Source organism: Mycteria americana, chromosome 6, assembly GCF_035582795.1.
Source record: "Mycteria americana isolate JAX WOST 10 ecotype Jacksonville Zoo and Gardens chromosome 6, USCA_MyAme_1.0, whole genome shotgun sequence".
NCBI lineage: Eukaryota > Metazoa > Chordata > Aves > Ciconiiformes > Ciconiidae > Mycteria > Mycteria americana.
In genome coordinates, this window is record NC_134370.1 from 35,774,562 (window position 1) to 35,802,377 (window position 27,816).

The following is a 27,816-nucleotide window of genomic DNA, read 5'->3' on the forward strand; positions in this document are numbered from 1 at the left end:
AGCACTGAATAACCAATCTGATGAGATGCTTTTGGACATAGGGGGAAATAAAACACTCCATAGTGGCTAACTCTGGATTGAGCCTTTTGTAAGCCATCACTGTTGCTTTCCAGTTCAGTTTATCACTGACAAAATAATAGGGCGTTACTTCTGTTTCTGTTGTGTTTTATAGCTAGTATGCAAGCATCGACGTGGAAGTGGTTTTAACTAGATTAATGTTTTCCCTGTGTTTATCATCTTTGAAATACTGCTCACATATCCTGAAGACAGTTGGAACTTGCATTTGATGTTGAAAACTGCAATTTTTTTCAAAAGCCTTTAACCCAGTGTTTAAATGCAAGGATTCACAAAGCAGAATTTTTCCTGAAGTGAGAAGTCTGACATAATGCTTTATTTTCTTCTGTTAATAAAGTTGTTGGAACTTGCAGTGCTTGAAGGGGAAGATCAGAAAACAGTTTGTGCTTGTGCCTTCCTATCATGTCTGGTTTTGTTATTTCCTCCCCCCACCCTGTTTTGTAACTCATTGATCAAAACCATGGAAAGGAGAGTGAGGAAAATGGTCACTAGCTTAGAGATCTCAATTAGTTTTAATAGTATAGTAACATTACCTTAGACTGTAATGTTAAAAAAAAGTTAATTGTTTGGCTTTGTGCTCTTATTATTCACTTTTGTCTGCTAATCTTTTTTCCCAGACTAGGACTTTGTTCTAGAGCACATGGTTTCCTTTATGTCTAAAAGCATGTCTAGTGTTACTCAGTTGAAGTGTATTTACTATTAGACTGTTTTAGAAGCCAGAGAACCAGCTGATCTATTCATATTTTTCAGCAGTGAACAGCTTAAAAGCTTACTTGGAAGACAGTATATCCACAGAAACATAAAATACATGTTTTAAATGACTGCTTTGGCAGTCATTAGTTTGCCATAGATGCAATATAAGCAGTGTTGGTTTTACTATTCTACATATAGAACTTTGAGTGTTTGTTTTTCTTGAATAAAAGTTAACCTTGAATGCCTGAGACACAATGGAATTTACATTTGTGTGAAGAGGATAATGTGAATCAGGCAAATGAGCTTTCTGAAAAGGCACACTTAAATTTGCTCTATCTTCTGGTTTCTTAGCCTGTTTATGTATTACCAATCAAGCATATTTGTGTTAACAGAACTCTGTCAAAAATGAACCTTTGGTTAACTAGCACAGTGTGCATTATCTGTTTTTTAAGAACAAAACCTACCCCTCAAACTACTTATTAATGCACGAGTCTCTAAAGAAAAACCAGTAAATGATTGGTGTTCAGAAAGGAGGAAAGGAAGGTTTCTTTTAGCATGGTATTTTTGACGTTAATGTTAGGGTACTAATACAACTACATGAGTAAGTTTGGTAGAGATTCTGCATGTTGTCAGTTCTTGACTTGGTGTCTTAAGAGCATATTCAGAGTTCTCTAAGTACCAGTTAGAGTTGAAGAAACACCTATGGTTTGGAACAAGTCCAGATGTTATCTCAACAGTATCTGCCAAATACTGATTTCATAGAAGTCTTTTCCTGTGTGCAGTGGGGAAGTTTGGTTTTTGAATGCTCTAAGAGGCTTCAGAAATACTTTTCTGGGTCATAAGATTAATGGAATTGTTTGGAAATCGGGGACCTTAAGGCAAAAATTGAGATGTAAATAACTTCTGATGATCAAAAGCAAAAAACCCAGCTGTCTGGGGAAGAGATAAGAAGGCTAATTTTTACTTAGAGTTGGTGTTGTGTGGTTGCACTTTTTTCTTTGCTCAAATTCTTGTCTTTTTGTAGCATATTCCTGGGAGAGGCAGGACCTTGAGGCTGGTCTGCAACAAAACCCTTAGGTTCTAGGATGTGTAATGATTAAGTAGGAGCTTTCTGGGCCTTTGGGTTATGAACTTCGCTTTTCTTTCTAAAGCTAGCCAGCCAGATTAATATTCCATATAGTGTGGCCTGTAACAGTGTTGGACACTTTTTTCATTTAAAAAAAAAAAAGCAACCCATATGATGAATGTATGGTTACATGCAGTGTCATTTGTCTTTCACTTACAAATGGCTCAAAAATAAAATGTGGTTTTCCTTGGAACAAGCAGAAGCAATTCTTAGTTGGGACCACTCCTATTTTAAATGTTAGTTTCCTATAGCCAGTTCCTTGATGTTGATGGTGCTCCAAAAATATTGAGAGAAGATATTCTCTTAGAGCAGCAAGCAATGGCATGATTGTGGATTTTAACTTTAACTTGTCCAAAGTGTGTAGCAGACCAATGTAAGGTGAAAAAGCCAAGTTGACAAAGTAAGGATCCAAGTGGAAATCCGTTTTTGTTAACTATATGGCATCCTGAGGTATTAGAGGGAATGAGTCTAGACTGTAAGTGATGGCTGAGGCCAGGATGCGGAAACTCCAGTGCAGTGGCTAGGTTTAAAGCCACTTTCCAAAGCTGAAGAAAGCTTTAGATTCCAAAAATGGTTGATGATATGCACGACTTTATAGTCTGAACTTGAGAGAATATAAACTATTTTTCCTCTAATATTGAAAATAGTATTGGAAGTACTAGATGAATGAACTTCTATGATTTGAGTGCTGGATATATCTGGTCACTTTTCCTTATGCAGCTGCTGAGACAATAGAGAAAATATGCTTGAACACTTTGTATTAAAGTATATCTAAGAACTTCTCCCCATCTCATGCAGTTGAGGCTTGGATGTCTATATTGTGCAATTATGCATAGGCTTCCCATCACAACTTCCATAGCTTGATTGAAGATAATATAACTTGGGGTAAATATGCCTAGTTAGCACTAACAAAGAAAAAGCTGGCCTTGGATCCTTTCAGGCAACCAGAAGTTTCTTTTTCCCATCACTGAAAGAGATTACTGCCACTTAAGATACTGAGTTATCTTGCTTTGGGACTTAGATACTTTAACGAGTGAGGCTACTTTAAACATTAAGTACAGTTGCTGTAATGAGAATGTATTTTGTTGGAGTTTTTCGGGTTTTATTCTGGGGAAGTGGTGTTCATGTATTTTTGACAGTATTTGTTGTAGTTTGTTTCTATCAACTGCAGAACTTTTGTCGCTTAATTAGTGTTGCTGTATTAGTGTTGCTTCTGCTCCAAGTTTGTACTGGATAAAAGCTCATCTTCATATGCAAATCTGATTCTTACTTGGTCATTTCACCAGGACTGGGATCTTTGAGATCTCCCGGAGCTGGAGAAATTTACTGTGGCACGGAGCAGAGAAACCTCTTAAAAGAAGTGGCCACTGACTTTACATGAGTTAGTTGAAGTTATTGTAATGAACAATTTTTTCAGTGTACCACTTAGATTAAAATGGGATTAAAATGGAAGGTGTTTGCAAGGTCTCTCCTGGATTCTTCTAGGGTATCCTTGATATGAAGGACTTCATATTCTTATGCAGAAATTAAGAACTAATTAAAAAGACCTGTAGGATCTTCCAAAATTATTTTGAAGACACTAAACATGAAGCTAAGAGTAGTAAGTAGGTAAATAAGAGAGATGGTAATTTTTTACTTACATTTATCAAGGCCAAGAAACTAAGTATCAAATGCGTATGTAACTTTAAACCTCATGACAGAATTAAACACCTCATTCTTGAATTTGACATGTCCGTGTTAATCTTGTTCAGCACTTCACCTACATTAAATTAGTGATATCTTTTAGGAGCTCATGAGAAGTATCCTAAATTGAGAGGATCATGTTGCTCATGAAAACTGTATGTGTAGGTTGTAGTACCTCTGAGAGTAGTAAGTGTAAAGACCTTTTTCAAAACCAGGGAAGCTCATAAATGTGTTTCTCTGTCAATCACCTTTATTATGTAAACTCTTTTAAAGCATAATCACCTGAAATAGAGTTTATGCTATGTGACAGTTTCTTTGAACATCCATGTAGATATCAGCTTTCATCTTTAAACTTAAAAAATAATTGTGTTCTTGCTCACCTGCTCCATGGAGTAAGCTTATTGATGCATGTACTAAATAAAAATAGAAAATATCTGCTGAAAACTAGAGTTGGGTTGACCTTTTTGAAAAAAAAATGAAAAATAACAAATTAGTTGGTCTCTTCTAACTGACATCTTTAATCCAGCTGTCAGTCCTTGCTGATCATTAAAAGAAAAGCACAGTTCATTACAAGGACACATCTTTTTCTTTGAACAAAGTCATGCCACGTTCTCTTAAGAGCTGTGTGAGAAGTAGATGCAGTCATTCCCAGTTGTTGGCTAGTTCTCGGTGTTCAGTTGTGCTCCTGCCTGATGACACACATTGCTGCTGTGAGGCCACAAATACTTAGCTTCCAGTGGTAAACATGCATAGCAACAGGTGAAATCAGGGACTATTTAAGGTAGATTTGAAGGAAGATAACTTATTTGAAGTAAGTGTGAGCAGCTTTGGAAATTAATGCTTCTCTAGCAGGGATGAAATTCCGCTGTTGAGCTTGAGGTAAGAGCTAGGTGAAAGATTTAAGTTCTCTAATAGGGGTTACTCTGTATTGAAGGCCTTCAGTGTTTGCTCTTTTATCATGTGGAAGTGTTACAGATGCATCTTGTTTCAGTTCCTCAGTGTGGGTGCCTGGAAGTTATGAGCTCACCTGCTGACTGTTCTGCACATGTGGTTGAGCTTAGTAAGTCTGTAAACAGGAAATAGTACAGGGATAGTCAGGATACTATTACAGCAGTGGTCAAACATGTATGTTAAAATAAAGTGATAAATAGGTAGGCATGCAGAGAAGTGACTAAGTTTTATAACAATTTCTATTCCTACTATGTTTCCTATTGTGCTTTCCAATACTAGCTTTTTGGAATTTTCTGTACTACTGGGTTTGTTGGGCCTTTGTATGTTTTGAACAGGATTTGAGAGCTGGTGGTTTTTTTTTAAATGACATGGTGATGATGTCTCCAGTGTTATACCCTTCTGTTAAAATACGCCTAGGCTATCCAGCAGCACAATAAAAATTGGTCAGGCCTGGACAAAAATTTGGGACACCATCTCCAGACATAGGCATAGATTCTTCTAGCGAGATTGATATGCAATAGCTTCTCCCCAAGTACTTCTGCACTGTACGTGATCTAGACGTAAACAAGAGGTGAGTTGTTTCACAGGGTTTGTGTACCAGTAATGCCCTGTCAACTCTGAGAAGAGAGTGACTGGGAGAGCTGTGTTGTTGGAGCACTGATGCAGCTTGTCCATGTGAAAGACCATCTCCAGGCTGACTTGTTAGAGAAGGTAGCCTAGATTTTGCTTCAGCAGTTTTTAGCAGTACCTTGTTCCAGACTGCCACAGGCCCCTGAGAGAGGGCTGTTAGGATACATGTATAGTAAGTTTGTTGTTGGGAGAGTGGGACTCAAGGGACTTGTGTTTGGAGTATATTGCTGGCTGACTGAACTGGCCTAATAGGCTGCAAGCCATATGTAGGCTGGGAGTTGGAAATTCAAGGTTAATTCTTGCTGAAGGAGGTAGCACATCTAATGTGTGTTCAGGTATCAAGTGAATTGTTAATTAAGACTACTCTCTGATCTTTATTGTGTTATGTAGGGTTTTGTAGTAGCAAGTAGAATGAGTAACAGGCAGCCTAGAAAATGCTATGAGAGTTTCCAGTGCTTTCAACTCTTCTTGAGCATGTGGAGAAAACAAGTGGGAATTCTTAAGAGGATACATTTATAGGTGAATTTTGCTTAAGGTAATGGCAGGAAAGGAAAATCCTCATTTTTGGATGCAAATTTCTCTGCAGAGAAAATGGGTTAAAGGTTTGAATGTTCTCTTGGCATCTAAATCTTGTTTTCTCTGGGAGAAACCTGGTGAACCTATGCGAATAAGCAATCAATCTTACTGATGTATCTTGCCTGTAAGTATGTCAGTACTTCCGCACAGATTCCAGTACAGAACATGCCTTACAGAAGATATTTTTTCTAATTTTTTTTGCTGTGCTCTTTTTAGACTACTTTCAAGGTTCAGGCAGGGCTGTTTTCTGTGTTGAGAGAACTTGAAGAGTATCTGGCAACAGGTTCCCTACTTTGGGATAAGTCAATAAAGTAGTATTCCATAAACACAAGTAGATAGGATACATGTAATGGAGCCTGGAGCTCTGCACTGGAAGAAAGGCTTAATTGTCTCATTTTGGACTGCTTGCAATTATTATACTTAGGACTTATTAAATAAATGTTCCTGACATAGGAAAGTCCCAGTTTCTAGTGGGATTGGTAGGGAGGTCACTTTTTCCCTTAAAACTTTCAGGTGATTTTCAACTGCTTGAGTAATTGCATTACTTCTGGTTATGTTGTGCTTTGGAATAATCTGGCAGTTGCTTTGGAGAATTCCAGCTTCTTAAGCTGGAAGGTTAATAGGCTTCTTGCTCTGCTCAAGAATGTGCTTTATTCGGATCTGTCAGTGGGTATATTATTTAACTAAGACTTTTCTTACTTTTGGGGATACTTGCTATATAAGAATGCTGTGAAGATTTTAACAGATCTGTTTCTGATAGCATTCCTGCCTTTTGGTAACTGTAATCTGCCAAGGGAGTTGCTGAGTTTAAGGTTTGCTGCTGTTAAGCAGGCATGTTCTTTTAATAGGATTTATGTGACTTCCCCTGCTCCTTGCCCAAGGCAGGGGACTGAAAAAGTAGGATACAATTTGGTGTGAGGTTCAGGAGCTTGTCCTCATGTTCCCCTGTCCCTGTAACAGACTAGCATTTTGGTCCATGTGTATTTTTTGTAATTACTTGAATACATAGTCTTTAAATGTAGATTGTTATGGTTAGTGTTGTATATCTGAATGTTGTCCAGTAGCAAAATAGAACTAAATTCTGTCAGGTGCTGGGGAGAAAGACTTTGTTTAGTATAATGCCTTTCAAAAACATTCAGGACAAAAATGCCAGAGTGACCTTTTGTTTGTCTGGACATGTAAAAACCTAGGAGATAGCTGGCTCAGTCTAGAACTTATGCCCAGTTGTAACCCTCAGGGGGTGTTGGCAGGCATGACCGAGGGTCTTGCTTTTTCAGTTTAATTGCAGGCTTTTTTTTTTCCTGAATAGGATTCTTAGATACTCCTTATGCCTTATTTTGAGCATGAGGGTACCACACAGAGATGCACAGCAGTTATAACTTAATGCATAACTGATTAGCCTTACAGCTTTATAGCCAAAAAAAGAGAAAAAAAATTCCAACTGCTTATCTCTTATGCGAGTAGCTTACAAGTGTATGAGTAGCATACAGTCTAAGCAAAAATGTTTATGCTTTTCCAGTGTGTGCTGATTGAAACTGCAGTGGACACATTAAGGAGTATGGCTGTATCTGCCTTTTTAAAGCCAAGAACAGCCAGCCAAAGACTCGAGCATTGTTCTTCAGGCTAGATTTCATTCTGCTATGTAGTTTCCATTAGCAAACTTACCTTTTGAAAGAATCTTTGCTTAAGCTAAACTTGCTGACCGTAACATGGAATAGTAATTATGGTTCATATAGAAGCAAAGTAATACTAACAACATCAGACCTAGTTTCTGCATAGATGCTGCAGTACAGTTAAGGGTTTCAGACACATGCAGAGCTGGGGGTCCTCTATATTACTTCTGGTATTTCCATGGTGTCTGACCAGCTCTTAGAAAAGCTGCTGTGTGTATATAAGAGGAATGGAAGATGCTCCTATCATAACTTGCAGGTAAAGACTAGTATTGGGAAGGGGAACTGGGCATGGTCAGCAAAGGAAGGAAGTATATCAGGTATTTATATTCACTTCCATGGTTTTGTGGAGTTGGGGAGAATTCTTTTATTCTCCAACCTGCCAAATGCTGTCAAGTGACCCTTCAGGATGTAGGTGCATATTTCCCCTGTAGATGCACACATTAACAAATGGCTGGCTCTGTATCAGTCTGTGCCAAGATCGTCAATCTGTCAGTGGGTGGACAAATCTGTGTCATCTCTGTTATCAAAACTTTTTAAGGAAAGCAAGCTTAGCAAATGGCATTGTCTGCAAAGTATCTCATACTGAATTTCCTCATACTGAGTTTCCTGAATGGCTTTTACTATGAGGGAACACTAGTGGCCCTTGTCTTTCTGCATTTCAGAGGAACAAAAGAATAAAGTGCCAAACACTGTTCTTTGCTTCGGGCAATTCTTTGGCAATGTGAACAGTCTGAAGTCTTAAATGCAGTCTTGGTTTAATGGCTTAGTGTTCTGGGAGTCTGGATGCAAGTAGTCTTTTTGAGCGACTTGGTGGCTTTCATTTGGTGGTTTTTTTTTTTTTAAACATTACCTTTAGAGTTGTTTACTATCCAGGTTAAATATGCTCAGTGCCAGAGCAACGTGTGTACAAGTGACTGATTTTTTTCAGTTATCAGTCAAATGTAAACTCAGTTGCTTTGTTTCAGAAATGAGTTTTTCAAATAGTTGTGCACTTCAAAGCTTTTTAAACTGTAAGACTGTAGATTATGTGATGATACAGGCAGTAGGTTGTGTTTGTTTTAATACAGCTGTATGGATACACAAATACATTGTTTTATTCAGATTTCAAGGCTTTTTGATAGTTTTTTTTCTTTGTCTTTGATTTTAATCTCCTAGTATATTTGAGAAATGTTTGTCTTTAAATGAGCAAAGTGTCTGCAGGGGAAGTGGCTGTACCAAAAAAGGAGTGCTATGTTAGTTGCTGAGTACAGCTGAAAAACTGAAATAGCTAGGCATACAACTGGCAGTAAAATTACATTGGTAAGCAGGATTATCCATATATCTACTGGTAAAATGAAGTAAATGACATCACACTCGGCTGAAATCTGTTTCCATCTGTGGAAACTGGCTTTGTTTTTGTCCACTACATCAGTGCAGTGTGCTGATGTCCAGTGTTGAAATACAAACTGCACTTTTAAAAATAACTCTTAAGCTTTTAAATTTGAAAAACCTTGGAATAATTGGGCACATCCTTGAAGTTTGTTGTATATTTACTGTAGAAATACCAGAGGAGGGATGCGCTTATAATGCATAGCAGTAGGCATTGCTAACAACTTTGATATTTGTGGGGGTATCGATGCAAACAGGAGAATTATTAGAAAATGTTTGGCTGTTGTTAGCTCTCTGTCAGTGATTGTGCCTAGGCTCCCTGCTGCTGCTGTTCCATGTGTTTCTGCTTCAGTCAGCTGCAGTGATCTCTCTTTTGCCTGTATACTAATCTATGATATATAGTTTCAGGGTAAAAGTGAATTTTGCTGACCTTCAACTACACTCACTGGCAAAAAGTTGGCTTTTCTACTGTTAAATTGCCTGCTAGCTTTAACTAAGATTAGATGACTTTGACAGTGTGAAGGATGTAGTGATGCCAGAGTTGGCAGCAGCATCATGCCACGCTTAATGTCAGCTCTGGCTGTAAGGAGATAAAAACTTCACAGTACTGGTTCCTATTATTACTGGCTAAATGTGCTGATGTTTTTCATTCTCAGTCCTATCTACCCAGTTTTTTGGGACAAGTGGCAGTTTTTCTAACACTTCCATGTTACAGCAGTATTGAACACTAATAAGTAATGATATATTGTAGTGTTAAGTTTCTTGTTCTTTGGTTTTAAAAGTGATTTCTAGAAGAATTCTTTAAAAGAAAAAAGTGAGTACTAAAATAGGGATTTTTTTTCTGACTCTTGATTTGACCAGTATTGAGTAACATAAAGATTTGCTAGATGGGGAGAACTAGCTACCTTTATTGTATTTGTCTTGTGCTAGTATTCTTGTTTAACTTGAGGTCTTTTAGCTTAACTTTATGATTTTTCTTATTGTTACTGTAATAAGCTTTCTGCTTGAAGATTGTTTCTGAAGCAGTGCACTCAAAAGAAATTCCATTCTGTCCCAATTCTTGTTTCTACCAGATTTTGCAGGATGACACATTCAGAGGATAAATTGCTGTTTAAAAATATAACTTTTTTTTTTAAAATAGAAGTGGTGCTACTTGACAGTAAAGTGAGTGGAAAAGTATAGACCAAAAATCTGTTAAGTGAAAGATTCAAACTGTTTCTCTTTTTTGTATGCTTCATAGCAAGAAGCTTGCATGTGCCAGCTACTAGTAGCTATTTAAATAACTTTGGACTATTTTTTGAGAATTTGGGAGAGGTGCATAGATGACCAGTAACTGCTGGCATATAATTATGCAGCCATCTGAGAGTTGGTAGTGGTTATGATGTTCAGGAACTTCTTTTGTGTCTTTGAACAAAAGAATTTCTGCCCTTATAAAGTCTGTGTTATGTTATTAGGATTAATAAGGCTTTCCTTATCTCTGATATGTAATGGTTATAACTTCAGCCAGAAGAGCAAGGAAAGGTGAGAGCCATTAGAGCTGATGGGTTACTGAACAGGGTATTCCACAGGGACAAAAATGAGAGGAAGAGCTGTTGCCTACAGAATTTCATCAAAATGAAGGGTGTTTGGTCTCATATTCCTTCTGTTTCTGGATCTCCTGTTATTTGGGTGAAATGAAGTTTTTAACTTGTATTCAAGTAGTCCGGACTCTTTCAAAAGGCATTTCAACATCTGAAACATATAGGTAAGCTCTGCTGTAGTGGAGTAGCTGCTTGCCTATACATATAAAAGAGCTTCAGGATCCATCTTCTGTTAACTCCAGTTTAACATGAATTGTGAAATTCTGGGCATCCAGATCCACGTTTTAAACTGCTGCTATGGTACACCAGTTATGCTTTTCCATATCAATATTGTTTTAAGTGATCTGCAGTGCACCATCCCTTCCCACTACAGAGGAATCTGATCTTGTGGAGACCTGCTTGAGGTGCCCTTTAGCTCCTCTGCTGCTATCGGCCATTAACAACTCTGTTGTATGGGTAAAGGCCCAATGTATGCAAAGATTGCAAACATGCCCAGAAGATTTGTTCAGATCTAGTCTTGTGTTGTGGAAGTGAATGCATCCTAGAAAAGAGCTATACATGATTAACTAGCTTTGACTCTTACTTGAAATCAGGTAGTAATTCTTTATTGTCCTAAATTCAATTAAAACCAATTATTTTTCTTAGAGCCTTCTTTGTTCTTTAAAGGTAAGAAAATATATGGTTCAGTGTTGAGGATTTTTCTGAAGTTGTGTTTTATAATTTTTAAATTAAATTATGAGGAAATTACATACATATTACACATTCAGAAGAGGATGGGGATGTAAATGTGAGATTTATACATTTGACTGTCTGGATTTGGGTGGCTTAGTGCAAGAAAGATGTTAATTTATTTTGACAAAGTTCAGTGGAGGCCACCAAGATCATCACAGCACATGACTTGTGAGGAGAGTATGAATGAACTGGGCTTGTTCAGCCAGAAAAGAGAAGGCTTTGGGGGGACTTATTAGCAATCTTACGTAACTTTTTGGAGGTTACAAGAGCCAGGCCCATTCTCTTGCTGTGCTACTCAGTCAAGAGAGACAATGGTCAGAGATTACAGAGATAACAGAGAGACCCTCTCTCTGTTATCTGTGATGTTGAAGAAAGTATCTCACCTTTGCTGTTAACAATTCCATATTTTTTTTTCACTGATGTACTACTATATGTTAACTGTTAAAAACTGTTGGAGGTGACTTCAGTAATCTAAATTGGCTTCCTACCAAGCAGAAGACTTCTGCCTTCATATCAGAGTGTAGCTTGGAAGATGGTGTATATCAAACTGATTGAATTCAAACTTACATTGATGCCTTGTATACTAGGAAAGTTCTGTGGTAGTCTTCTGCAAATAACTTGTAGAAGATGAAGGCTCTTGGAGTAGTTGCTTAAAAAAAAAAGTAAATTGGCCTACAAGTTCTTAGAATTCTTTCCTGGGTCTAACAGTAAAGTAAAGCTTGCTAGTGTCCTGCAGTCTTCTGCAGTGGCTCTGTAGGTAGAACCACTTATTTAAATCTACCTGACACAGCTATAAAACCTTAACTTTTAGTTGATTTTTTACTTTGGTAAACTTTGGCCATTTGAGTTAATCTTACATGCCAGATCTGTCCCAGTTGGACTTTTATTAAAAAAAACCACGTGATGCATCTTCCTTCGCCGAACTGTGAGAAGTTAAATTACTTAAGAGTTCTGAACTTTCTTAGAAGGTCTCTGGATATCCCTACAAGTGTAAATTTCTCCCACATAACCAGCTGGAGCAAGTTGTAAGTGATGCTGCAGAGATGTAGCCAGACTTTTCTGTAATTGCTGCTTTAGGCCAGCTGGAACCAAGGGCAGGCAACTGCTTGACTTTACAAAGTGTAACAAGCTGGTGAAATAGAAGTATGGAGCTCTTGCATTTGTCAAAGAGATGGCAATTACTGCTGTTCAGTTTGTCATAAAGAACTGTTCCACTAGTCTGCGGCCAACACTCTTACTACAAAATGCTGTGTTGTTACAAACTTGTGTTTTTCTGATCCTGCTCTCAGCACGGATTGCTTAGCACCCTCTCACCCTGCTCTGAACCTTACTTTTGATGAATTTGAGCAGAAACTGGCTGGCTGAGCAAAACTGGATTAATTCCCACTTGCCTCCATTTCTGTGTGTTGCTGTTGCAGAGTTCTAGCAAACAGAGATGAAATTATGTAACTCATCTTGTTGCCTTAAAATTACTTTTGAAGAATCTTCTGGTAATCTGATAAAAGTAGATGATTCTGATTACCTACTGATAGTTGTTAGAAGCTCTTTAAGTGTAATAGCACTGCCAATGCAGAAACAGTCTTTTGGTATGGACAGACTGCAGGACTGGTTTTACTTGTAGCTGAACCAGAAGAGCTACTAGTTTTACATTATCTATTAGAGGCAGTCTTATGAAATCGTTTGTCTTCAGGGCATACAGCCTTTTCTGTTCATGTTGCTCTATTTTTGTGTTGCTAAACTTCCTCCAAGCAACCTATAACATTGTGATGATGTATTGTCACTGTTTTGTCGTATACAGTATAATAGATTCTGAAAGCTCTTTTTATTTTCTAATAGGCTGGTGTTTGGGATGCTGTATCCTGCATATTACTCATACAAAGCTGTGAAGACAAAAAATGTGAAGGAATATGTAAGTTGCATTCCTTTTAATTGCTTAATTAAATGCCTCTGCGGACATACAACTGTGAAATTTTCATTATGCAGTGCAAAAAATCATATGAAAGCTTGATTCGACTATCTTAGTATTAGATACAACACCTGTGTGACTGTAGTGGTAATGCTGTGATTTTTTTTTTTTTTGAGAGCTAAACTTAAGGTTTCTCAGACTTTTCATAGACTTTACTGAAACGTGTCCAACACGCTATGCTGTATATAGATATTTTTAGGAGGATTTTTAAACATTGTTGTTTAAACATTGGAGTGTTGGCTGTGTTTTGGTGAAGTGCCCAAAATAATGTGCTTTCGGGAAGGGGGTAGAAAAAAGGCTTCCTAATTCTACCAATGCTTGTAGTATAAGCAATGACAAATTGATTTTCAGTGACCACTTGAACTGCAGCAGCAGTTTAATTGTCATTGTATGGTGCTCAAGAGGGGATTCAAAATCTACCTGAGAAAAGGGTAGCTCTGATTAATCTGTTGTTCTTCAAAGAGGAGGAAAAATGTAACCAGGGAAGGAAAAGATTTGGTTAAGGTGATGTGTAGAGGAAAGAAGCAGAACAGACAGAATAAGATGGAGAAAAACACAATTACTGTAGTTACTGCAGTTTAGAATTAATCTGTTAAATTATTTACTTTTCAGTGTAAGCAATGACGATTACCACAAGAATGTTACCCAGTTGCAGTCACAAGGAGCTTTGGTCGCTGAGTTACTTCCCTGTTTTAAGAGGCAGCTTAACTTGATTTCAGGAACTAACCTATACTGGATGGAGTCAGTGCCATCAGTTACTTTAATTCAGCAGCTGTAGCTGTGACCTAATGCTGCTGTCTGGATGTGTGATGTCTCCACTCTGTACTTGGTTGTAGTAGTAGGATGCAGTAGTTGTTCCTCCCCTTGTATGTCTTACATTTACTCTGATCACTCCATCAAGGCTCCAAAGTGGACATCATATTCATACTTATTTCTGTGTACAAGCAGATTAGAACTTCTTTGTGCACGTAGAGCTAGTGCCTGCCAGAGCTAAGCTTCTGGGAGGAAAAATCATCAAAAATAAGAGAAGAATTTCCTCTGTCTCATGCTTACTTTACCCTGTCAGGAAAGTGTATAATGCAAAGAATTTATAATCTGCTTTTCCTCCATGCTTCCTCAAAAGGGATCTACAGGCTAGGTAGAAGATAGCAGTTTTGAACTCTAACACAATAAATCACTTTGAGGTTACCGTTGCCTCTTGCAATATGTCTTCTAGAAAAAGAAAAGTAATGTTTATAGAATGCTGAGATTTTGACTTATCTCAGTTGTCCAATTAGCTATGACTTAGCTGTCTGTTCTTGGGCAACCTTTTTTAGAGACGCCTGTCACTTTCACAAGACCCTTAGGGCCTCTAACCGTATTTTTTCCAATTGTATATTTTCATTTAGTTTGAAAACATTGCTTTTCAGTCACCTGTGGTCCTTGACCAGTCCCTGAATTTGCAGTTGCGAACAAAATGTTCATGGGGCTGAGATGAATGAGATCCGTCACAGTGACTCTTTCATGAGCAGGGAATGACGTTGATTCATCAGTGAATTACCACTCCGTTGCTGGTTGGGTGGACTGTCCAGACAGATCTTTGGGACGATCCATGGCTTTCATCTTCCCAGCTGGCTCTCTTTCTTTCATGGAGAGGGTGTAGGTTTAACTGCAGCCTTCCAAATGGCACAGCTCTCCTGCCAGTCATAATATGGCCCAAGCACAACTTTGTTTCTAGGGTTGTGTGTGGCTCAGGAGCTGTCTGTTTTTGTTTGCTGGATTGGATTGTAAGAGCTTTATAACAGTGAAATTTTTGACCTAGCCACTGCTGCTACCACTAAAAAACAAAGAAACAGAAAGTACAGACATCTTGACTTGCTGTGTAGGTCATGATGCAGCAAATTGTTAAAAAATTATTTCTGGAAAATTTGTTCCAGAAATATTTGTTGTTCTTTACTTGTTCTTGTAATTACTCTAGTTTAATGGAATTGACAAAGATCTTTGAGTTTTTTCACTGTGTTACACCAAAGTGCTTGTAATAAGCATCTGAAACAGTTTAGAAGTCCGAACTATCAGTCTTCTCAAATCCTGGCTTCAAGATTCTGATTTGAAAGGATGTGCTTCAGCCAAAGCCAACAAAGATGAACTTAACACTTGAGTGGTAGAAAAAAAAGCTCAACAAAACAAATCTGTAATCACTGTTTTAACATAAAAAGCAAAACTCAATCAAAGCTTCTGTATCTTCATCTTTAAGAGTTAAGTGGATGATGGTCTTTTGGGCAGTGTTAAATATGACCTTCCGTTTTTCCTGGTTGGTGGGGTTTTTTTCTGATATGAAAACTATTGTAAGTCACTCGGGTTCATTTGTCCAGGATACTTTTGGTACCTAATGCATTAGTTGTACTAGAATATAATTTGACCTGTGTTTTTGAGGATCTTTGCCCAGGCCTCAGCAGGACTCCTGGCAGATCTCATGTGCCCTTCTTGCAGAGCATTTCTTACTGTTCCTAGCAGCCCAAGAGAAACTTCACTTCTAATGTTGTTCCTAATTGGATAAATAGATGTTGATTAAAGAATGAATAGCCTGGGTAAAATATAGTGGAAAAAAATTCAGTCTTGCATGGTGTCTTAAAAATAGCATTGCATCATGCTTAGGTTGATGGGGCAAAGGTGGATGTTAATTTTATTTTTATTCAGGTGTTGAGGCTGGTTCATGGAAAGGTCAGCATTCTAAATGTCACGTGACCTGTCAGAGATGACTTCAGCTGTTGTGTACGTTTGTCTTAGCTTATTCAAGCCTGAAATACCTAAATCCTCTGAGAGACTGAAATGAAGAATGTCATCATATGACTGAGTTTCTTTTCAAATTGAAATGCAGAAAAGCATTTAATGTGAATGGGTCTCAAGTTGTGATAAAGGAAGTGGTTTTAAAGCATAATGTACAGCTATGAAATAGGCAGCAGTATATAGCATTAGGCTTTGAGTACTTATTTAAGTCTGTTTCAAAAAAAATATTCCTTTAAAAGTGAAGATTAAGTCTAAGCCATGTCCTCTGTAGGAAAGTATATCTGTTCCTCCTTTTGAAAGAGGGTACCATGAGTTCGACTTGAGCTAGTGTCGAACAGATGTGGTGTCTAATGCTTTGTGGGTATACCAGAAGAGTTAGTAGTCTGTATATTGCAAATGAAATGAGGCTACTGAATCTGGTTGCGGGTAATGCTTTTCTTCTCTTTGTTTTTTAAACTGTTTTGGTTTTTTTCTAGCATAGATAGTGTTGGGATTTAAAGAACATGTGGGCATTCAGTTAGTCTGAATAGCCAGTGGTGGTTTGCACTGACCTATTTTGGAAATATCAGTGGCCAAATGCAATGCATTTTAGAGAAGACAAATGCATGGAGCTACTTCTATAATATTTATTCTGAAAGATGTAATCAGTTTAGACAACCAAATCTGAACAAATGTTCAAGATAAATGAGAGATTTAGGTAACTATTAGAAAACAGAACTAAAACTTATATTTTAAGAGCATTGTCTGATTTCAAAACAATGATGTATAGTGTAAATCTTAAAAGTATATAGATATAAACCCTTGAAGCATTAAGATGCTTACATGTGAGCTCTTTTATTACAATAATTTTGTAGTTCTTGGCATATGAATAGAATTAAATTTCCATGAAAATGCCTTTTTTTTTTTTCCTGCCTTGCCCCGGTGTTAATATCATAATGCTAAGCACACATGTAGAACGTAACCGCAAAGTATAGCTGATTAATGTATATTGTGAAATGAAAGCAAGGGCTATCTGACTTACTAATGTTGACTTTTGTATTTGTGGTATTAACATATGGATGAGTGTGGAAGAGAGTGAAATATCCTTTAGTGCTATAGTGGGAATTGCATTTCATACTTACGATAATCTACTGACTCTTTGCAATGTTTTTTTCTTATCACTAAAGCTTTCTAGAGGCAGAACCAAATCTGTGAAGCCAGCCTAGGTGAGGCTGTGACCCTGGTGACCCAGCCATTTAATTTAGCTTGTTGCAGCTGCCACCAGTTCTACTTATGAACAGAAAACCCTTAGGACCTTCATATAATTTCACTTGAAACCCAGTTGATGCGGACTGAGATACTGTAGAATGTCTTGCTTTGACAGCTCTGAACTGTCTGTACAGTGTATAGTGTATTCTGTGAAAGGTGAAATCAAAATTCTTACTGAAGATGGTGTTTTAATTTTCAGGTTCGCTGGATGATGTATTGGATTGTGTTTGCTCTTTATACAGTTACTGAAACAATAACTGACCTAACAGTCTCTTGGTAAGAGCCTGCTTTTTATAAAATCTGTATGAAACTATATTTGTTTCTGATGTTCTTTGATTTGTAATGACTTAATTTTTATAAAGAAGTTGTGCTTGTTGATAGTATTTTTTTTTTTCAGGAAAAGATCTTGTCTTGTATGTCAAGAATAACATCTGTTTTCAAGCTTGCTGTACACTGTCACTTGAAGTAGGGACTATAAAACTTCCACCTTTACTGTAGAAACTGAATAGGGGAATGGAACTCTTAAAAGGATGGACTGTAATTTCTCTGTGCAGGAATGTATAATGCAAAGCAAGTATACTAACTTTCCATTTCTTAAATGACAGTACAGTCAATTAAAAAATTAAATCCATAGTTCTATAACTTGTTTAATTTTTGTCAAATATAACTTATTGTATGTGAAGAATCCTATATGCTAATATGTAATTGTGTTTTTTGAAGTGATCTCTTCATGATGATTAATTACTGTGCATTTTCTTACTACAGTTGTTGATTTCATGTAACCTTTAACTTGTCTGTAGGTTTCCACTGTACTATGAACTGAAGATAGCTTTTGTTGTTTGGCTTCTTTCCCCATATACTAGAGGGGCAAGTTTAATCTACAGAAAATTTCTTCACCCACTTCTTTCTTCTAAAGAAAGGGTAAGAAGTAACTTATCATATTTTTAATGCCTAATATGGAAATACCACATGCTGAAATACTAAGTGTTGCTAGATACATGGTAAAAGCAGATCAGTGTGTTACTGGTTTGCCAGGCAGTATGAACTAGAAGAGGCAAGTCCATATGACTGTCCAAATATATGCTTCTGTTTAACTTGCATGAGCAGACAATGTGCTACTTTCTATTGACATGAGATAGCCTCGTGTCTCAGGTCTACTTGGTGCACTTTGGGGATCCCAGCTGAGTGGAAGTGATGCAGTTGGACTTTCTACTGGAAGAACATGTGCAGAAGCATGAATGCAGTTTTAGCAACAGCTCTTCATGTTACCATTTTTTCTAGCCTAATGTAGTAATAAAACTTCTCAGGATGAATGACATCTGACTTTTCTGGTGTGGAAACTGAAAAGATAAGAGGAGATACTTTCTACTGAAGTTTAAGGGAAGACCAGTCTGCAACAGAAAATACCCAAACAGAACATAGCTAAGGGATATTTAGCTTTAGCCAAAGTATTACAGGGCCACAGATCTGCTTAGCTCTTTTTCAGTATTCTATTTGGGTGTGTGGAAAGAGTGATTAGCAAAGGTGTGAAGACTACCACTGAAAAATCTCACAGTACAGAAAATAGCATTCAGAAAGGTCAGTGCTGGGCTTGGCCTTTATTAGGCAAAACAGGTAGCTGACATGATTGCCACTGATATGAACACTAAGGTGATCTTGACCTTCTGAAGGTTGAACTATAAACTGTTTGCAACTTCATAAGCTAAAGGGATTTCCTCCCGTAGTTTCCTAGCTGTTGCGATCTACCTTGAAGCCTCTATCTCCAACTCCAGGCGTTTACCACAGCTGGGGATAAATGTCATGACTGTATTGTCCTTGGTACTTAACTATGTCAAAGCTCTGGCTTCAGAAGTTCTCTGTGAGCCGACTCTACCTTTCTAAGGAGCTCTCTGATTTCATCTTAAGCATGTTATTTCTTGAACAGCTTTTGTCTGACAAGCTAAGCTTACTCTCTGTAAGGAACTTGCTATGTAACTGCAATGTTTCTGAGCTGAACAGAAGTTATCTATTTTATCTTCTTGTTTGACAAGACATAATCCTTTTTTAAATGAGAGAGAGTATAAGTGAATGAAATATCAGTATACTAAGGCAGGAGTAATTTTCCCATTAAATATTTTCTTAAAGATTTCTTCTGTCTTCCTTTATTGATGGAAAAATAATACTGTGGGGTAATGTGACTCTCTTATGCACAGCTCTCTAAAATTTAAATATGTTTTCCTTTTAGGAGATTGACGAGTATATTGTACAGGCCAAAGAAAGAGGCTATGAGACAATGGTGAATTTTGGAAGGCAAGGGTTGAATTTCGCAGCAAGTGCTGCAGTGACAGCAGCTGTAAAGGTAACTTTCTGCTTGCATTAATTGCTTTTGTCCATGGTATACTTATAGAACAGTGTAATTCTACTGAGGATTTGCCATTGTTAAATAAAAAGATTAATTCTGCAAACGTATGGAAAACCTGGAACACAATTTAAGGGTTGCAGCACTCTAGTTGTCCTTGTACTATGTTTGTTTGTTTAAGATGGCTTGTAGTTATTTCTTGGATGATGGGGATCAGTTTACTGTAATTCAAAAGATACCATGCAGGCTTTTGGTAAAGATGACCATTGTTTCTTTTCTGTCTCTGCTGTGCTTTCTTGTTGGTAAACAAACTATTTAAAGGATTTCTGGCTTTTCTGCTGTCTTTCTCCAATCAACTTGAGGTAACTCCACGTATGAAGTAAGGCATGAAAGATTACTACCACAGATAAAAGTTATCTTGACACAATTAACTTGTTTGCAACTTGTTGATGGAATTGTTAAATTAATACACTAAGCATAAGCTTGCATATAGCTGTTTAGCATACTCTTGCTTTGTCATGTATTTCCATTAAATCATGAAGTAACCTGTAGTTGTTCCCAATTTATGTTCCTACAAAACTCATGACCTTCAGTTGAATTTCAGAAGGTTCTAGGTCTAGGAGAACAAAATACAAGCTTATAAGTAAGATTCTAAGCAACTTGTGGCCCACCAAAAGGACTACAAGTTCAGGCCATGTGTATCCTACCTAATAATTGTTTAAAGCAAAACACAAAAAAAGTGTGGAAAGATGTCTGTGTCCTAGTTAAATGATAGTTTTAAGGTGATCAGGATTAATATTTCTTCCTGGGAATAAATGAAACTGCTGTGTTCATAGTAACAGGACTGGAAACCTGAACACTGTTAGTAGATAACAGAAAGCAATGTAGAGATCCCTGGCTGTCAAAGTTAAGTAGGTACAGCTAGCATTAAGTTAAATTTCTGTGCTTGTATGTGAACTTCTTGCTTTATAAATCAAAGACATTTCTAAAAACTGCATTTTCAAATGCTATCTCAAAAAGGTTTGGAAAAATAGTCATGCATCTCTTGTTTGTTCATTTTCTCTCTTTTTTTAAAGATATATGTGGGTGGTAGTGTAAAAAGTATAATTTTTATTGTAAAATGTGGACATAATGAGCCTGAAATACTGAGAATGTGATTCAGTTTGATCACTGATTCTTTTTTTGTTATTCAAATTCTTAGTATTGCCTTGAGGCATGAGATAAATTAAATAGAGTACACCTCTAAACGAATGAAAGTATCCAGAGTGAAAATAGGTTTTTAAAACAAAAACAAATCCCCACAACAAACAAAACCTCAAAGTACTCTACTGGGAAAAAGTTTAAGAACTACGCTAAATGCTAAAGTGCAAATTCTTTGCCAAACAGCAAATCATAATTTATTACAGTATGCACCTGTAATGGTACTTGGGCTCTGTGTGTTTTCCTTATGTCTGGCTGTCTGGCTAAGGTTGGATATTTCCTTGTTAATTGTTATGGTGTTACAGAAATATTGTAACACAAATATCTCCTCCCACTTTCTTCTGAAATAAGGAATAACTTTTTCCTAAATGTCTGTGTTTAGATTTTGTTGCTATTCAGCTGTGACTGGCAAGATGCCTGCTCTATTTGTTAAAACTTGTTAAACATGCTCATGAATATTTGTACAGAATTAGTTCAGTGCAGATGAGATGCTGGAGCAGAACAACCACCACAATATCGGAGACCTAAAATAGACATGATTTTTAAACAGTATGAAAGAAGAGACTCTGAAAATCTTTGTTTTGGCATGTTAAACCTCTCTTCAGTTTGTCATTCCTAAAAGCTGAGCGTGACTGCTCCATACAAGCAAATGGAGACAATGTATGTGTTCTTGATTCTGTTCCCTGTTTTTCAAGAGTTGACTGCTGCCTCCAGCAGGTGAAAAGATTATCCCTTTAGCATGAACTGGTGGAGCATGCTATAGGATTTCAGGAATGGAATCCTGTTAGTGGGATCAGTTTTGATGGGAAGGAGACCCACTTTCATCACTTTTTTTTTTTTTTTGAAGGAGCAGGCATGCTTATTGACATATCGGATCTCAAATTAGGAGCAGAGAATGTGGGAGGTTAAACACAAGAGGAGGTCCAAAGAAAGCTTCTGTTCACTAAAGTGCCCAAGCAAAAGACGCTATGATGTCTACTTATGCTGACTTTAGGAAGGTGGTAAAATTGCTTGGAAACTCTCTGGAATATTTTCAAGGTCAAGTGTGGGAAAGAGTGGTTTTCTCCAAGGGCTGTCAAAGGAATATGGGATTAGTATTAAAAAGCTACTTGGCTAGTTTGTAGGGGAAGCTGGAGTAGCCAGCCAGGTCAGTCTACTGAAATTTGACAGAAATTTAAACCTGCTCCACTGTAGTTAAGTTAAAATGTAATTGGCAGGAGTCATGGCTTGTAGCTTACATTCCTATACTGATATTTTTAGCTATACTGATATTTTTAGCTGGTACTAGTTAGAAACTGTTCATGTAAAATTTAGTGTTTCAAAACTTGCTAAATAGCATATATTAGAAAAATAAATTGTGTTACTGTCATGTTAAGTTAAGAAAACAAACCTGTGTAAAATCCTGATTTCAGGAGACTTGGAGATCAAATATGGTCTAGGCTGACTCTTACAGGTGACTAAATTTTCTTTGGAGTATAAAAGAATCAGCAACAAGATGCCTTTAATGATAGGGAAGTTGTTGGAGCTCTTTCAGCTCAATAGTGTATAGATTTGTAGAAATTATGTCCGCAACACTAAGTTCCACCGATTATATCTTGTATTTTGATGCATCTGCTTTCCAGATCTTCTGAGACGTTAGTTACCTTTATGTTCCAATTTTTGCTAACACATAAATTCTGACTTCTCAAGCTACTAGAGAAAACTGGTTTCTATATCACTATGTGCAGGACGGCTGCTAATTAAGCTGTGAAATGCACTGTCCTTCTTTATGAGGTCAGAGAAGTATTGTTCATTTGTAAAGTATTACTTGGTAAAAAAAATAATAATACATTTTGAGGGCTGTGTTTCTGCATGTCTTCTAGTCGTCCTGAATCTGCTGCCTCTTTGTTGATTGAATATTATTCTAATAGCCTTGCTCAGACTTCCCCTTCTTCCCACTCAGAGCATGGCAGAGGAAGGAGGTATCTTGCAGCCAGCTGTGGCGTGCAGCCAGTATCACTATGAGGAGCTCAGCTCACCAGCAATATTGCTTTCATCCCTCCTCCCTGCTGGGACTGCCTGGCATGCTGCAGAGGTCATTCACAGGACAGCAGTCCGTCTCCAGGTTGAGAGGGAACAGAAGTCATTCCCTGTCAGCCTGGATCGGATCAGGGAGAGAACAGCTGGGAATGCGGGTGCTGCACACTGCAACTCTGTGGCCACAAAGCTCAAAGCACCTCTGTGGACACACAGTCCCTTGAGAACTTGTCCAATGAAGGAAAGCAGCTTTCTTCAGTGATCCTGACCACTCAGGGGGTGCAAGTCTAATTTAAACAACAACAACAAAAAAAGAGTCCCTGAGGCAGATGTACTGTGTGGTGTCTGTTTACAGCAATGTCCCTGGGTTAAGTTTAAGGCTATAAAAATACATGCTCAATAACAAAATAGAGAAGGGCATTTCATATAGAGGGTCAGCTGATGAGATGGCATACTAATAGCTTACTAGAGTCTGAGTAGTCTCAAAAGGAGTTCCTTAAGTAGGCTACATGTATCAAAAACTAGATTTAGAAACCCATTAAGTTAGTGCTTCAGGTTGGTCACTGGTAATGAATGTGGTCTCTGAAAAGTGTTTAAATGTTTTAGGAAATACTATTGAATAAATAAGCAGACTCATTCTTCAAGACTTGCATTTTGTTTAAGACAACACAAACTTTACAATTCATCTCTCTTCAATGTTCATTTACACAGAAATTTGAGCACTGAACCTGTATTGTAATTGTAGATGCGTGTGTCTCAATCTTTTGTGGTGTGGTTTAGTTGGCAGCCTCTGAGCTGGATGCAGCCAACTGTATTTCTTCTTTACTGATAGGAACTGTTGAAATAATGGGACACCAGTGCAGGTGTGGCAACTGCTCTACCGTCTTGTGAGCATCATCTTGGGGCTGTGTGTATGGCTGGGGAGAGGTGACGGCTGCTGCCGTACCCGTGGCCTGAGTGTGGAAGCGGGAGACCTCCCTTCAGCTCCACCTGCAATTGGATTGCTCTGCCTTCTGTTTTGCAGGCAAACATCCTGCTTTCAAGCTGTGGCTATTAACTCTCTGAACTTTCAAACAAGATACCAAAGCTCTTAATGCATTAATATTTTAAATGTGAATGTTACTCTCACATTTCCTGCAGTAAAGGGTATTTAGTATTTTTCAGCCAGACTTTCCTTCTGAGCTGATAGTAATGCAGATCCTCATGGAATGCTTTGTTTTGGCAGAAGGCAATTATCTGCTGCTTTTGGGCATGGTGGGGTGTGGAAGAATCTTCCTAAATCTTAAGTGCTGTATATGAGCACAGTGATGTGTGTGGTTTTTTTTGTTTTTTTTTAAATAAAAAAACCCACACAAAACACCTTGAAATTTGTTCTCCAGTCTATGCAGTAGTGTGAGGTAAAAATCAATCTTGATTTGTCTAGACTGGATCTTCCTAGGGGTGGGATGGACACTGCATTCAGGCAGGAGGAGACTGGGGGGACTGTAGGGAGTATCTGCATAGGATTAGTATAATGTGTGACCATGACTGTGCAGTACAGCAGTGGTTGTGCAGCCCCCGTTCCTACTGTGACTCTTGGGCATGTGTGCTGCATCTCTTATTTGTATACGTATCCTTTCAAACGTCTTAATATTTGCTGTGTGTAACTTGAGTGAAACTTTCCATCTTGGCAAGTACTTTTGGAATGAAGGGCCTATTGTATGAATCTGTTATGTCCTTGCTGAATGAGGCAGTACTCCACAGGAGCTCTAGCCTCATCAAGTGTGCAGTTTGGTTAAGGGCAGAATGTTGTTTTATGGCACATAGTTTGACACCCCCCCCCCCTTTTGAAAAATAAAATTCTGTATCCAAAAGCTGCACTGAAAAATAAGGCTGAATGTCCCCATCTTGAATTTAGTCCTCTATATCTACAGTGGAATAGGAAATGCAAGCTTGTAATGTGAATTCTTCTTAGCATGTTAGTTATTATAATCTTAATTATGTTATCTTGTACAATTTCTATGTCTCTTTGTAGTACATCACATGATGAATGAACTTGCTGTGCAACTGTTATGCAAGTGTGTCTTTCTATACTTTTGTTTCTGGCCAAATCCAGCTTCTGTCACTATTTTACAGTAGATTCTGCCCATGCTTAGTGAGTGGAGTTGTGCTGAATTTATATGGATTCTGCTGAGAGCCAACTGGGTCCATTTTATGCGTTCATTAGTGTTCAGTGATTGAGACCTGATTCCAGTTGCATCTCTTCAAGCAGTGGATGCAGACTGATCAACGTTCTTATGTGTTACAGCAGATACTGTAAGCTGTTACTTGTCAAAAGAACTAGTCCTGTCTCTCCAGTTCTCTTTTCTCTAGTGTCCTAGCAGCTGACTGTTAGTTCTCGGGCATGGCTGGTTCCTGATTTGGTTTACTGTGCAAATGTTTTTCAAAGCAAGAACTGGAGTAGTGGAAGGGCAGGATTCCTGCCTTAAGGCAGGACAGACCTGCCTTAAATAAGCCATTTTAGGGAATAAAATTAACTTCAGAGTTTCTACAATAGTTTATATACAGACTGTTCAGTGTCAGTAATGCATTTTAACTCAAAGGCAAGCTGTAGTTGGGTTCTTGAGAACTCAGTCATCCTACATGTATGTAGGAAGAACTAGAAAAGTGAAGGCTCCCTCTTCTCTCATAGGAAACCCTTTCTTCGCTATTGTTTAGTAGCAATGTATGAATGGTGGTGTAAGAATTAAAATAGGTAGTTCTTGCCTGTGTAGCACACAGTCTTAGCTTTATATGCTGTACTAATGACTAGTCATTAGAAAATGAGTATTAGGTTTCGGCTACTTCCCCCCGCCTTTGGTGGCCATGCAAGCTTAGGGAGTATCACTGTACTGTCTCTTCACTTTACATGGCTATTTTTAACATGGAATAATTTAGTGTGCTGGTCTACCATCTGCAAACAGTTGTTGCCGTGAGAGAGGGAACAAATGGCTGTGGCCAGTGGTGCAAGAACTGCCTTATGCTGGTGCTGTTGCAGAGAAAGGTGTGTGGAATTGTACGCGGATTTCTGCTACTGCTAGCTAACATAATGCTCAAAGGAGGAATTTTACTTAAGGTTCATTTGTAAGAATGAAACAAAATCTTGAACCCGTGCTCGAAGTGGGATTCATGCACAGGCTTGTCAACCTTCCTCTGAAACGGTTATTTTTTGCCTCATGCCAGAGAGGGAAGAATTAAATGTTATTTTAACATGACACTGAGTAATGTGCTTGTCCTTTTAGATGCTTATACAATAAATTAAGCTTAAATGCTTCAATAATAACATCATCTGGTGTAAGATGAAAGAGCTGCTTGACGACCCTTCTTTCCAAAGGGGAACTTTCTGTATGTCCCATGTAGAAAAGATGTAAAGACAATCAGAGAAAGAATACTAATGTTCAAATGTGATCAACTATCCCTCTATGTAGAATGCTAGATGTAGATTTTATGTAGATTTTATGTAGATTATGTAGATTTTGGGTTGGTATTATGTCAGTAAAGCTACATTAGTATGAGAACCTGCTAGCCTGTAGTCCAGGCAGGACCTCTTTGGTTTGTGGTTTCAAGTTTCTGTCAACTAGAGCTTTTGTAGTGCTGCCAGCTTCTCGGTTATTTGAGTTCATGTTACAGAGTGTATTTTTAACACTTTTTTTCATTTCTTATGCATATTCAAATTTGTAGAGGGTAAAATATAAAATAGCGGAAATCTTTATTTATCTTCAACCACACTTTTTAAAACGGAAATGTTAAATCCACTGTCACGCTACCTAGCACTGCTAGAGAAATATCATGTTTGAAGTGAATTGAGCATTTCTGATGTTTTTCTTTTAAACGCTCCCTCACACCCAAAAAGCCTTTATTTGCTCAGATTAAAGGAGTGAAATAAGACATTATAATGAAACTGCTAGCTTATCTGTAACTTTTTTGGTTAGGAGCAATATACAGTTAAGCTTGGGTAAAAGCAATACTTAAAGCAAACTTAAATGTACCGCATGCTTATATTCAATGAATTTTGTAGTGCAACAAGGAAGCATGGGCTTAAACATCTTAACCCAACTTGAACAGCGAAGGTAAACCTCTGCTTTGTTTTCAAAGATACCATTGTTGTATTTCAGAGTCAAGGTGCGATAACTGAGAAACTGAGAAGTTTCAGTATGCATGATTTGACTACTATACAAGGAGATGAGCCGGTAGGACAGAGACCCTATCAGACATTACCAGAAGCAAAAAAGAAAACCAGAGCCTCTGCAAGTGAATCTTCAGGTAAAGTATCTATTTTTTCTAGCTAAAAGAACAATTCACCAAGGACAAAAGTGGGAAAGCAGAAATACTTTTACCCCATTTAGAAATGGAAAAGGCCTCAAAGAATTCCAGTGCACTTGAACAGAGTTGACTTGAGCAAGATATATTATGACAGTTGAGAAATGCTCCCTGAATTATTTTCTTATTGCAGCCACTAACAGTGTATTCATACTGTACTCATTACTCCTATCTTTGCCAATTAGCAATGAGAATTCCTTGCCAAAGTAAAGCTTAGTTGGAAGTAAAAAAAAATATGTGATTAAGTGGTGTTTCTGTGACAAATGTACGAAAAGTTAAACACAAAAATTTATGGAAGAGATAATTAGTGGGGGGATGGATTAATTAATGGGGATAAAGAGATACAAGAAGAGAAAATTAATGGAAATTAATTCAGTAGATCTGTAATGATAGTTCAAAATGTAAAATTGCTTGTGGTGATAGAAATAATGAAGGCATTAAGTTGTCATAATGGACTGATGCACATCAACACTCAAAAGATGGTGTTCAGTGACCAATATATGTTTTTGCAGAGATATTTTGTTATTAGTCTTACTATTTTATTATATTACATATGATATTATTAATTATTATTATCATCACTTTGCTCTTGAGCCTATGATGCTTGAAGGAGGGTTTCAGTGGAAGGCTGTCAATTGCACCTTTTTAAATGATTAGGCTACAATGTAAAGCAGTTGATATTTCACACACAAGAAATATGTCTGGTCTGTTTATTTTCTTTTCACCAAAGCCTGTTATTTCTTCTCATCCCTCCATTTTGGGGAGGAGTGGTGCTTGTGGAGCACAAGGAATTCCAGGTATTGCATGGTAGCCCATGGTGTTTCTGAGGAATAAATGGCCACCTGAATGGCCCTAAG

The 27,816-nt window shown here is 37.7% G+C and overlaps 1 protein-coding gene across 1 annotated transcript in view; it reads left to right on the plus strand.

Annotated features, from left to right (window-relative positions):
- The window catches only part of REEP3 (receptor accessory protein 3), a 40,986-nt gene that overhangs the window by 6,559 nt on the left and 6,611 nt on the right, over positions 1-27,816 (plus strand). Inside the window, exons 2-6 of the mRNA XM_075505304.1 lie at positions 12,924-12,996; positions 17,267-17,343; positions 17,868-17,988; positions 19,292-19,405; positions 26,755-26,902. Coding sequence (XP_075361419.1) covers positions 12,924-12,996; positions 17,267-17,343; positions 17,868-17,988; positions 19,292-19,405; positions 26,755-26,902 — 533 coding nt within the window. The remainder of the gene's footprint in view (positions 1-12,923; positions 12,997-17,266; positions 17,344-17,867; positions 17,989-19,291; positions 19,406-26,754; positions 26,903-27,816) is intronic.